The 12,155-nt window shown below is 37.6% G+C and overlaps 1 protein-coding gene across 2 annotated transcripts; it reads left to right on the forward strand.

Moving 5' to 3' along the window:
- Positions 1 to 806: 806 nt before the first annotated feature.
- MS3_00005596 (uncharacterized protein) lies at positions 807 to 11,091 on the forward strand. 2 transcript variants are annotated; one of them, XM_012943358.3, is made up of 4 exons: positions 807 to 1,639; positions 1,674 to 1,847; positions 3,591 to 4,167; positions 10,450 to 11,091. In XM_012943358.3, exons 1-3 carry the CDS (start codon positions 957 to 959, stop codon positions 3,769 to 3,771), a joined length of 1,038 nt encoding a protein of 345 aa, XP_012798812.2. In that variant the 5' UTR covers positions 807 to 956; the 3' UTR covers positions 3,772 to 4,167; positions 10,450 to 11,091. The 2 variants fall into 2 exon arrangements, with proteins under 2 accessions (XP_012798812.2, XP_051069690.1); XM_051213692.1 differs by lacking the exons at positions 1,674 to 1,847; positions 3,591 to 4,167 and adding an exon at positions 7,385 to 8,129 and having other exon boundaries at positions 807 to 1,101; positions 9,873 to 11,091.
- Positions 11,092 to 12,155: the final 1,064 nt, after the last annotated feature.

Genomic DNA, 12,155 nt, shown 5'->3' on the forward strand with positions numbered 1-12,155 from the left:
GCGCATCCACGATTCTGCCACCCCCCCTCCCGCGAGATTCGAACACAGGAGCTATCGGTCTCGGTATGAAGTGCAATTAGTTGTCTCAGGTGAACTAGTAATTAATAGGTGAACCTGAACTCTGTGTTACGTTCCGGTTAATTTATTCCATTGCTTACTATGTTAACAACGATTACTTACACTTGATTTATGTGAATATTTCTTAAACAATTAAATTGATCAACACAACACAAACTTTTGCTCGTTTGCTTATTTTTACTTTATTAATGCCGGGACACGTTTTACTTGGATCTGGTTGGTTGTCAGCATCGTAAGGCGGATTAAAAAACTCGTTTGATAATTCTCGAAATACATTAACTGAGACGACACGTCCACAGGCGAATATCGTTCAGTTATGCCAGTTTCATTTTTTTGTGACGTCAAATAATCCATGTTATCGAGATGTTTGAGCGACTACCGACCAAGTGAACGAAGTATTAAATGGGTTGGAATTTATGGAAACGTGAAAGGGAGCAGACTCTTACACTAACTATCAAATCATTGATGACTTGATTGATCGTAATCCCTCATGGTTATATTCATCTTCTGATAAATACGCAGTAAATTTTAATCTCTTTGACGTAATCTAATTAATATCATAGACTGAACAACTAAGTTTTTCTCAACACTAACTAATACATAATACAACAACTACATGTCGAACCCATTGAAACCACCTCAAGTAAGTATCCGAATTAATAGAAGTGAACAGCAACATGTTTCTAGAATCGTACTTCAATATATGGACATAAGTACAGATAAATGAAATTTTCTCGAGTGCTTCAATTAACTATATTGGAAATTGGAAACTCGTAGTTTTGGGTGACCACGACTTTTAAATTTCAAGGTGACATGGTCTTCGATGTGTGAGTCAAGGTTCTACCTGAAGGAAGTTTAGGCTAAGAAGTCTAAACTAAATGACAATGAATATTGCTTCAGCTCTTCGTTATGGCAGAGTCTGTAATTGCCGATGGCAAACGAAGTTTGTGATTTGTATACAATGTATATGCTATTCTTTATCCTTCATCCCTAACATGAATTCGTACTTCTGCATTATCGGAGGTTACCTCCTACCACCTTACTTTCGGCTTTGGACACTTTTTACGTCTTCGTTTTACAACTTTTCTCTCACACTTCTCTTATTGGATATTCTGACTGTGTTTCTTATGGACAAATTACTATCCGGTCCATACAAATGGCATGAGCTGCTTCGATTTAGTGTGTTGGTGAACTTTTCTTCTTCTGTCTCTGTTTCTTTATTTCTTTTCCCAATATCTCTTATAGTGTATGACAAAAGTGTGCTATTTTTATATCCTGTTTGCGGTCTTGTTGCACTTCTGGGTGGCGTCACTGTATTAGGCCGCCAGATGATGTCAGATAAGCTCTTGATCGATTTTCCTTTGGGAAAAATACGCTATAAACACATACCATTCATATCTGCTCTTTCCTTCGCTGTTTTATTCAGCATTGGGTTTTGTGCTGGCATATCCTTTTCTCTCTTTGTAACTGGGATTTTTATTGCGTGGACCTACTTGCGTTTCTTTCAAAGACACAGTAATGGACTGCTTGGCGATGTGGATGATAGCTTCACGTTTGCTGGGTAAGACTAACTTTGTCTTATCTTCATAACCCAGATTTTTTCCAAATCATTTAGGCCCACCTGTCTCTGTAGTATCTAGTGCAGTATTCAACGTTCTGGTTCGGCTGAATATTTGTAAGCCACCACCCGTAAGACAAGTATCAGCCTCACCTTCCGTAGTTTCATTTACAATAGATATACACAACAATGCTTCTCAATTGGCTAACAGGTACGTCACCATGTTTTAAATACTTTCCATTTTAATGGTTGAATTCATGAGTCGGTTTAAACTAGATCGTCTTGGAAAACCTGGGAGCACTAAACGGCAGTTTCGTCCTCGTATGGGACTTAGCAGTGCGCATCCACGATCTCGCACGCGAGATTCGAACTAGGGGCCTTCGGTTCCGTGCGCGAATGCTTAACTTTTAGAGCACTGAGCCATTTTGTTGTCCAAGGATAATGGGTTGAGTGAATAAATGGGTTTGAACACTTATGTATTCTAAAGGTATCGATTTAAACTCTCGACTGTGAGTGATTTCTGTAGACGTAGTTTTAAGTAGCGTATTACTTATTCAAGCCGCTTCTCATAAATCGGAAAATGGTAGGACACTAGAAATGTGTAGCATTGAATTGAAATGACATTATTGCGGAAAAAAGTAACGAAAAACTACTCCATGGCCGGAAATTATCAAACACTTCATACAACCACCCTTCATCCGTTGATATTCATTCATAGGGTGATTTTACACCACTTGTCACTTGCTTTCGGGTTGACAGGCGGCGCTAATCGACCTTATTCTTAGCTAAGTGATTTGACATAGTTTTGTAAAAATAAGGCCCGGTAGTTCGAGAGACATTTAATACTGAGAGACCATTCACCTGTAGTATTATATTTGCAAATGGATAAACTGCCAATGGTGCGTCCGCAAATAAACGTGGACGACTTCCGAAGTATAATTATGGAACCTCGCTGTGAAATGACTTACACACACCATCTCGAATGAATCAATGTTTAACGTGAGACCACTTCAGAGTTTTCTGAATTCGGGAGCAATTTCGTCCGTCTGAAGTATGCCGTGAACAAAATAGGAAATCGGAGATGTTCGTCTGGTGTATTTATCTTTATTCGTTATGTTTTTCGCGCTCGTGTGTTCTAAGTTTGTTCTTATGCTTTTCAAATGGGACTGTTACTTTTAGTGACCGCTTTTGGCCTTTCTCACTACCTGCCGTTTATTTATCACAAAATATTTGCTACAATAGTCGCTGAAATGCTCAACTAGTCAATTATTGGCAATGGGGAACCTATGATGTGGAATACGGTCACACTATTTATTTTCTCTACTTTAGGATAGATTAGTAAACAATTAGTTTTAAGAACTGATGTTAACCTAGGATGATGGCAGCTGCATTTTCAATACACCTTATTTTCTATGTACTCATTAAGTTGTTAGATGTAACTGAGAGGAAAGCAATTCATTAGAATCATTTAGTTCTGCTCGATTTTTCTAGTGATAGTGTGGAATATTTCGTTGTTTATATTTAGATATGAAGTACACTTTGTATTTGAAAACTTAAAATTAACCAGTTGCTTATAGTATCTGCATTTCGAAGTCAATCTTTCTGCTTGAAAACATAGAATCTTCAAAATAAATTTGTCACTTGAATTCCAATCAGTTCGAAATACATCAGTTCAGGAGAACGTTTATCTAAAACATTAATAAAAGGATTCTATATTACTGTCTTTCATAATTCTTGCATATTCGTTTACCGTTTGCTTCAAGGTCATATATTTGTTGTCGCTATTATAGTCATTAGTGAGATGTTGCTTGTTGGCTTAGACAGCTGGTTTTCATCCATTAAGCTATTCGTCTTCATTATATAGGTGTAGCTTGTGAACTACTTTACATTTCTATTCGTGGTCATTTAAGTATATTCCATCCTGATTCTTAATAATTATCTTCTCTATCCTTAGGTACATTCCAGCTCTAGACCATGTAAATACTGCAAGTATTCAGTCTGCAGGAAAATATATTTCGTCCATCTATACAATTTCAAATTTATCAACTGAACAAAGTCAACCTATACAAACAAATGGTACACCACTGCCACCTATACCACCTCCGATTTCTGTTTCAAATAATAATTTATCGTGATATTCTCTCTCTTAACTGTGCTGTTGCACAAGAAAATTACTGTTTTTTGGTCTGTATTCAACTTTTCAATTATGAATGCTAATGCAGAAAATCTAGATGAGCTCCGTCGTCTATATATATATACTTTCTGTTTTAACTTTCAGTAAAGTGTCTTTTTAATTCTCTATTTTACACTTATATCTTGTTGATGGCTGTGAATTGTATAGTCAATAAGAAATAGTATACCGTAACAACTTTTCTTGTCTTTACCGGTTAATATTTGGTACTTTCAACGACAATGACCAGATAAATAGTTATAAATAAAATTAAACTTCCAAATAGTCTATTTAGGTAGTTATTTAAAAATAAACTATAAAATTTACCTATTTTTTGATGATGAACTTAAACCAATCAAAGGTACAGCACTTAACAGATTGCTCTAGTTTCTAAAACATAATTTAATCCTGTACGCTTCCGTTAGTAATGGTTAGCAACAGTCTATTACTGCATAGAAGCTTGTAGCTATCACAGATGTAACAAGTATCTAAATTTGGAAAGTATTAGGCAAAAAGTTGCAAAACTGTGAGTTACTTTATTCAGGTGTTTACTTAATTAGTACAAAAATGATACAAAATATTGAAACAAGCGGAAGTAGTCAAACTGGAGAAGTGAACAAAATGAGCAGTTGAACTTACTGTTGTGTATAGGAATTAGCTTATCCAAAAGTTGTAGGTATAAACGCACATTCAGTCTCCACCTAACCTAGTGGTTGGTTATGAAACAGCGGACATTGGTGAGTCTGAAGATGATCAGTGGTTGCATTAGATGGTATTTAAAGACTGCTTCCAGAATGTCATCGATGGCAAAGTTGAAGAGGAATGGTAAGATCGGGCAACCCTGTCTAACCCAACTACTTGAATGGAACAATGGAGAAAGGTGGTTGTATGTCCTCACTGTGCCTGAGGTATTTGTATGTAGGGCTTTTAGGATGTTAATAAACTTCTCAGGCACGCGCTTCTTCAATAGACAATCCTGTCCAACGAATAGAAGGCGGTTATAGAATAATTTTCGTCCCTCTACAGTAAGACCGTTAGTCTCAATTCAGACTCACGCATTTCTCCTGCATATTGTTGGTAGACAGAGCAAGGGCGTAGCAACAAGTATTTTAAATGTCCGTTCGTTGGGAATTATTTATTAAACCAACAATTATTCAGGTGTGTCAAAGAACGTAACTAAAACCTTATCGAAAATAGTACTTTCTTGAGTGAATATTCTGTCGAAGAATCTCAACCTGTAAGAAAGTGTGGCGGTAAATAAATCACCAAAATAAATAGCTCTGTAAGTCTTCGACATTGAATGCTGACCACATTAGTTTTAACGGACTCACCTGGCTCAAGGCGCTCAGTCATGTACCCGCACCAGATCACGAGTGGGAACACCATCCTCAACATCTCTTGCAATCACTAGCCAGTCTAGATCAGATGATTCTCGATATATTGATAGCCTATCAAAAATCTATTCGAACCTCCTCATTTCTGTCTTTTGATTTCACTTGGTGTTTACGACTAATAAGGGTAGGCATTACTGTTCAAAGCAATTTCAAACTCCAAATAATGTGGCATCTTCACAAGATACCATCTATTACAAGTACTTATGTCACTAATCAACTTATATCAAATTAATAATCAATTAAAACATTGCATCATTGGCCTTCACACAGTCCATAATTTGAAACTGCCTGATAAGTTTGTAATATGGTACTTATGGAAATAGTGTTTTCCAACAGGATATGAAACTCAGAGGATTGTGTGAGGTATGATATATATCCAAAAATAATCTTAAATGAGCCTAACATCACAAAAGTAGGGTGAGTGGAGTTGCTGATCAGTAAGCATTGATGGCGACTTCGGTCCGCCCATGTTTGTGGAGCAGAACATTTTGTTTGTATCAGGCTCTTTATGTTTGGGAACAAGTCAATCAATCTGTGATATTGAGGTTGTTCTACGCTAACCATTCAGACCTATGTTTCCAATTTTATTCAGGATTAGCTAGTTTACCAAAACAAACTACAACATGCTAACTCGGACTTTTACATTAAGACTGCGTGGCAGGCATCGAATGAAAAAGTCAGACAATAAAAGACATAGTTTTTCTTTCAGAATCATGCTCTGAGAGCACAGCTATGGAACTTCTGACATCTGGAACAAAATAGACGCACTTGTGTCTCAAGGTCGCAATTCACACCCAGCGCTCTACAAGTACACTTTATAACAACTATAAACTTGAAAAGTTGAAAGGCGCAAATGCTTAGCACGACCAAAATCCTAGCACAATTATGCGGAGATTGAATCTGATGTGTAACTTGGACGCGATGCCACTTTGGAGAATATTTTGAAGATTCGGTATCTGAAATGGCTTTGTAAAGATTCTAGTAATTTCAGTGTTTGAAAGCATGAGTGAATTGAGGCTATACCACCATGGAAAACCTGGAAGCACTGGAAGGCCGTTTCGTCCCAGTATGGCATTCTTCAGCAGTGCGCATCCACGATTCTGCCACCCCCTCCCGCGAGATTCGAACACAGGAGCTATCGGTCTCGGTATGAAGTGCAATTAGTTGTCTCAGGTGAACTAGTAATTAATAGGTGAACCTGAACTCTGTGTTACGTTCCGGTTAATTTATTCCATTGCTTACTATGTTAACAACGATTACTTACACTTGATTTATGTGAATATTTCTTAAACAATTAAATTGATCAACACAACACAAACTTTTGCTCGTTTGCTTATTTTTACTTTATTAATGCCGGGACACGTTTTACTTGGATCTGGTTGGTTGTCAGCATCGTAAGGCGGATTAAAAAACTCGTTTGATAATTCTCGAAATACATTAACTGAGACGACACGTCCACAGGCGAATATCGTTCAGTTATGCCAGTTTCATTTTTTGTGACGTCAAATAATCCATGTTATCGAGATGTTTGAGCGACTACCGACCAAGTGAACGAAGTATTAAATGGGTTGGAATTTATGGAAACGTGAAAGGGAGCAGACTCTTACACTAACTATCAAATCATTGATGACTTGATTGATCGTAATCCCTCATGGTTATATTCATCTTCTGATAAATACGCAGTAAATTTTAATCTCTTTGACGTAATCTAATTAATATCATAGACTGAACAACTAAGTTTTTCTCAACACTAACTAATACATAATACAACAACTACATGTCGAACCCATTGAAACCACCTCAAGTAAGTATCCGAATTAATAGAAGTGAACAGCAACATGTTTCTAGAATCGTACTTCAATATATGGACATAAGTACAGATAAATGAAATTTTCTCGAGTGCTTCAATTAACTATATTGGAAATTGGAAACTCGTAGTTTTGGGTGACCACGACTTTTAAATTTCAAGGTGACATGGTCTTCGATGTGTGAGTCAAGGTTCTACCTGAAGGAAGTTTAGGCTAAGAAGTCTAAACTAAATGACAATGAATATTGCTTCAGCTCTTCGTTATGGCAGAGTCTGTAATTGCCGATGGCAAACGAAGTTTGTGATTTGTATACAATGTATATGCTATTCTTTATCCTTCATCCCTAACATGAATTCGTACTTCTGCATTATCGGAGGTTACCTCCTACCACCTTACTTTCGGCTTTGGACACTTTTTACGTCTTCGTTTTACAACTTTTCTCTCACACTTCTCTTATTGGATATTCTGACTGTGTTTCTTATGGACAAATTACTATCCGGTCCATACAAATGGCATGAGCTGCTTCGATTTAGTGTGTTGGTGAACTTTTCTTCTTCTGTCTCTGTTTCTTTATTTCTTTTCCCAATATCTCTTATAGTGTATGACAAAAGTGTGCTATTTTTATATCCTGTTTGCGGTCTTGTTGCACTTCTGGGTGGCGTCACTGTATTAGGCCGCCAGATGATGTCAGATAAGCTCTTGATCGATTTTCCTTTGGGAAAAATACGCTATAAACACATACCATTCATATCTGCTCTTTCCTTCGCTGTTTTATTCAGCATTGGGTTTTGTGCTGGCATATCCTTTTCTCTCTTTGTAACTGGGATTTTTATTGCGTGGACCTACTTGCGTTTCTTTCAAAGACACAGTAATGGACTGCTTGGCGATGTGGATGATAGCTTCACGTTTGCTGGGTAAGACTAACTTTGTCTTATCTTCATAACCCAGATTTTTCCAAATCATTTAGGCCCACCTGTCTCTGTAGTATCTAGTGCAGTATTCAACGTTCTGGTTCGGCTGAATATTTGTAAGCCACCACCCGTAAGACAAGTATCAGCCTCACCTTCCGTAGTTTCATTTACAATAGATATACACAACAATGCTTCTCAATTGGCTAACAGGTACGTCACCATGTTTTAAATACTTTCCATTTTAATGGTTGAATTCATGAGTCGGTTTAAACTAGATCGTCTTGGAAAACCTGGGAGCACTAAACGGCAGTTTCGTCCTCGTATGGGACTTAGCAGTGCGCATCCACGATCTCGCACGCGAGATTCGAACTAGGGGCCTTCGGTTCCGTGCGCGAATGCTTAACTTTTAGAGACTTGAGCCATTTTGTTGTCCAAGGATAATGGGTTGAGTGAATAAATGGGTTTGAACACTTATGTATTCTAAAGGTATCGATTTAAACTCTCGACTGTGAGTGATTTCTGTAGACGTAGTTTTAAGTAGCGTATTACTTATTCAAGCCGCTTCTCATAAATCGGAAAATGGTAGGACACTAGAAATGTGTAGCATTGAATTGAAATGACATTATTGCGGAAAAAAGTAACGAAAAACTACTCCATGGCCGGAAATTATCAAACACTTCATACAACCACCCTTCATCCGTTGATATTCATTCATAGGGTGATTTTACACCACTTGTCACTTGCTTTCGGGTTGACAGGCGGCGCTAATCGACCTTATTCTTAGCTAAGTGATTTGACATAGTTTTGTAAAAATAAGGCCCGGTAGTTCGAGAGACATTTAATACTGAGAGACCATTCACCTGTAGTATTATATTTGCAAATGGATAAACTGCCAATGGTGCGTCCGCAAATAAACGTGGACGACTTCCGAAGTATAATTATGGAACCTCGCTGTGAAATGACTTACACACACCATCTCGAATGAATCAATGTTTAACGTGAGACCACTTCAGAGTTTTCTGAATTCGGGAGCAATTTCGTCCGTCTGAAGTATGCCGTGAACAAAATAGGGAATCGGAGATGTTCGTCTGGTGTATTTATCTTTATTCGTTATGTTTTTCGCGCTCGTGTGTTCTAAGTTTGTTCTTATGCTTTTCAAATGGGACTGTTACTTTTAGTGACCGCTTTTGGCCTTTCTCACTACCTGCCGTTTATTTATCACAAAATATTTGCTACAATAGTCGCTGAAATGCTCAACTAGTCAATTATTGGCAATGGGGAACCTATGATGTGGAATACGGTCACACTATTTATTTTCTCTACTTTAGGATAGATTAGTAAACAATTAGTTTTAAGAACTGATGTTAACCTAGGATGATGGCAGCTGCATTTTCAATACACCTTATTTTCTATGTACTCATTAAGTTGTTAGATGTAACTGAGAGGAAAGCAATTCATTAGAATCATTTAGTTCTGCTCGATTTTTCTAGTGATAGTGTGGAATATTTCGTTGTTTATATTTAGATATGAAGTACACTTTGTATTTGAAAACTTAAAATTAACCAGTTGCTTATAGTATCTGCATTTCGAAGTCAATCTTTCTGCTTGAAAACATAGAATCTTCAAAATAAATTTGTCACTTGAATTCCAATCAGTTCGAAATACATCAGTTCAGGAGAACGTTTATCTAAAACATTAATAAAAGGATTCTATATTACTGTCTTTCATAATTCTTGCATATTCGTTTACCGTTTGCTTCAAGGTCATATATTTGTTGTCGCTATTATAGTCATTAGTGAGATGTTGCTTGTTGGCTTAGACAGCTGGTTTTCATCCATTAAGCTATTCGTCTTCATTATATAGGTGTAGCTTGTGAACTACTTTACATTTCTATTCGTGGTCATTTAAGTATATTCCATCCTGATTCTTAATAATTATCTTCTCTATCCTTAGGTACATTCCAGCTCTAGACCATGTAAATACTGCAAGTATTCAGTCTGCAGGAAAATATATTTCGTCCATCTATACAATTTCAAATTTATCAACTGAACAAAGTCAACCTATACAAACAAATGGTACACCACTGCCACCTATACCACCTCCGATTTCTGTTTCAAATAATAATTTATCGTGATATTCTCTCTCTTAACTGTGCTGTTGCACAAGAAAATTACTGTTTTTTGGTCTGTATTCAACTTTTCAATTATGAATGCTAATGCAGAAAATCTAGATGAGCTCCGTCGTCTATATATATATACTTTCTGTTTTAACTTTCAGTAAAGTGTCTTTTTAATTCTCTATTTTACACTTATATCTTGTTGATGGCTGTGAATTGTATAGTCAATAAGAAATAGTATACCGTAACAACTTTTCTTGTCTTTACCGGTTAATATTTGGTACTTTCAACGACAATGACCAGATAAATAGTTATAAATAAAATTAAACTTCCAAATAGTCTATTTAGGTAGTTATTTAAAAATAAACTATAAAATTTACCTATTTTTTGATGATGAACTTAAACCAATCAAAGGTACAGCACTTAACAGATTGCTCTAGTTTCTAAAACATAATTTAATCCTGTACGCTTCCGTTAGTAATGGTTAGCAACAGTCTATTACTGCATAGAAGCTTGTAGCTATCACAGATGTAACAAGTATCTAAATTTGGAAAGTATTAGGCAAAAAGTTGCAAAACTGTGAGTTACTTTATTCAGGTGTTTACTTAATTAGTACAAAAATGATACAAAATATTGAAACAAGCGGAAGTAGTCAAACTGGAGAAGTGAACAAAATGAGCAGTTGAACTTACTGTTGTGTATAGGAATTAGCTTATCCAAAAGTTGTAGGTATAAACGCACATTCAGTCTCCACCTAACCTAGTGGTTGGTTATGAAACAGCGGACATTGGTGAGTCTGAAGATGATCAGTGGTTGCATTAGATGGTATTTAAAGACTGCTTCCAGAATGTCATCGATGGCAAAGTTGAAGAGGAATGGTAAGATCGGGCAACCCTGTCTAACCCAACTACTTGAATGGAACAATGGAGAAAGGTGGTTGTATGTCCTCACTGTGCCTGAGGTATTTGTATGTAGGGCTTTTAGGATGTTAATAAACTTCTCAGGCACGCGCTTCTTCAATAGACAATCCTGTCCAACGAATAGAAGGCAGCCCTGATGTCAAGAAGCACTACGATTGTTGGCCTTTGATAAGTATGACGGTGTTCTAACATTTGGCGGAGCGTGATGATCAATACATCCTTAAATAGAACGAAAACCAGTCTGTTCCTTGCGAGTCAATCTTTCTCGGGTTTTGAACAACCTACGAAGTATGACGGAAGCCGATAGCTTGGACGCAATCGGAAGTAGACTCACGATGTGATCAATCTGAGTCCAGACTTGAGATACAGAGAGAGGACGCCAGGTGGCACATCGGCGATGACTGTGCCGGGAGTTAGTGCTGACCAGAAACAGGCTGTGGTCTGTGCACAGTTGCAGTAGACGGTCACCGTTATCTGTCCTGCGACCAACAAGTCCCCACCGGCCACCTAAACGACTCTCTTACGTGTCTAGACGCCTGACTTGAGCATTCAAGTCTCCGACTAGTACTATAATATCTGTCGAACGCACTTTCTGGAGAACAGATAACTAGTGGTAAACTTCATCCTTGATTGCATCCGGGCTGCAATCTATCAGGGCATAGGCGGAGATGTCGAAAAGACATCGTTCCTCACACTGATTTCTTCTCACTTTGATGGAACTTTATAATCTAACAGCACATAACCGACTGTTATTGGGTATCCAATCGGTCTGTGCTGCCTCAGCTCTAGCACTTAGTGAGACACCAACTCTAGCAAGACCAGACGAAGATGCCACAGGGTCTCCAGATAAACGCACGTATAACAAGCCTTTTGAAGCGACAGATGGAGAGCGAATTCGTAGTACTTCACTAGAGTCGTGAATACGAGTCTCGGATAGCCAACAGACGCCAAAATTAAGACTTTCTAAAGACATAGCCAGCCCTATCTGTTGTCTGGTCTGCATTAGAGTGCGAAAGCTGAAGTAAGCCAGTTTGAATGGTGCACGTGATCTCGGAAAAACCTTCAGTATTAGGCGGTAGCACTCAATTTTCAACCAGTCAGTGACTCGTGATAGTTTAGATAGGACAGTTTCCACCATAGGAGAGCTGCTGTATAAGTTGAGAAATAAGGATACACAGTGGGAATAAAAGAGATCGGACA

Source organism: Schistosoma haematobium, chromosome 3, assembly GCF_000699445.3.
Source record: "Schistosoma haematobium chromosome 3, whole genome shotgun sequence".
Classification (NCBI taxonomy): Eukaryota; Metazoa; Platyhelminthes; class Trematoda; order Strigeidida; family Schistosomatidae; genus Schistosoma; species Schistosoma haematobium.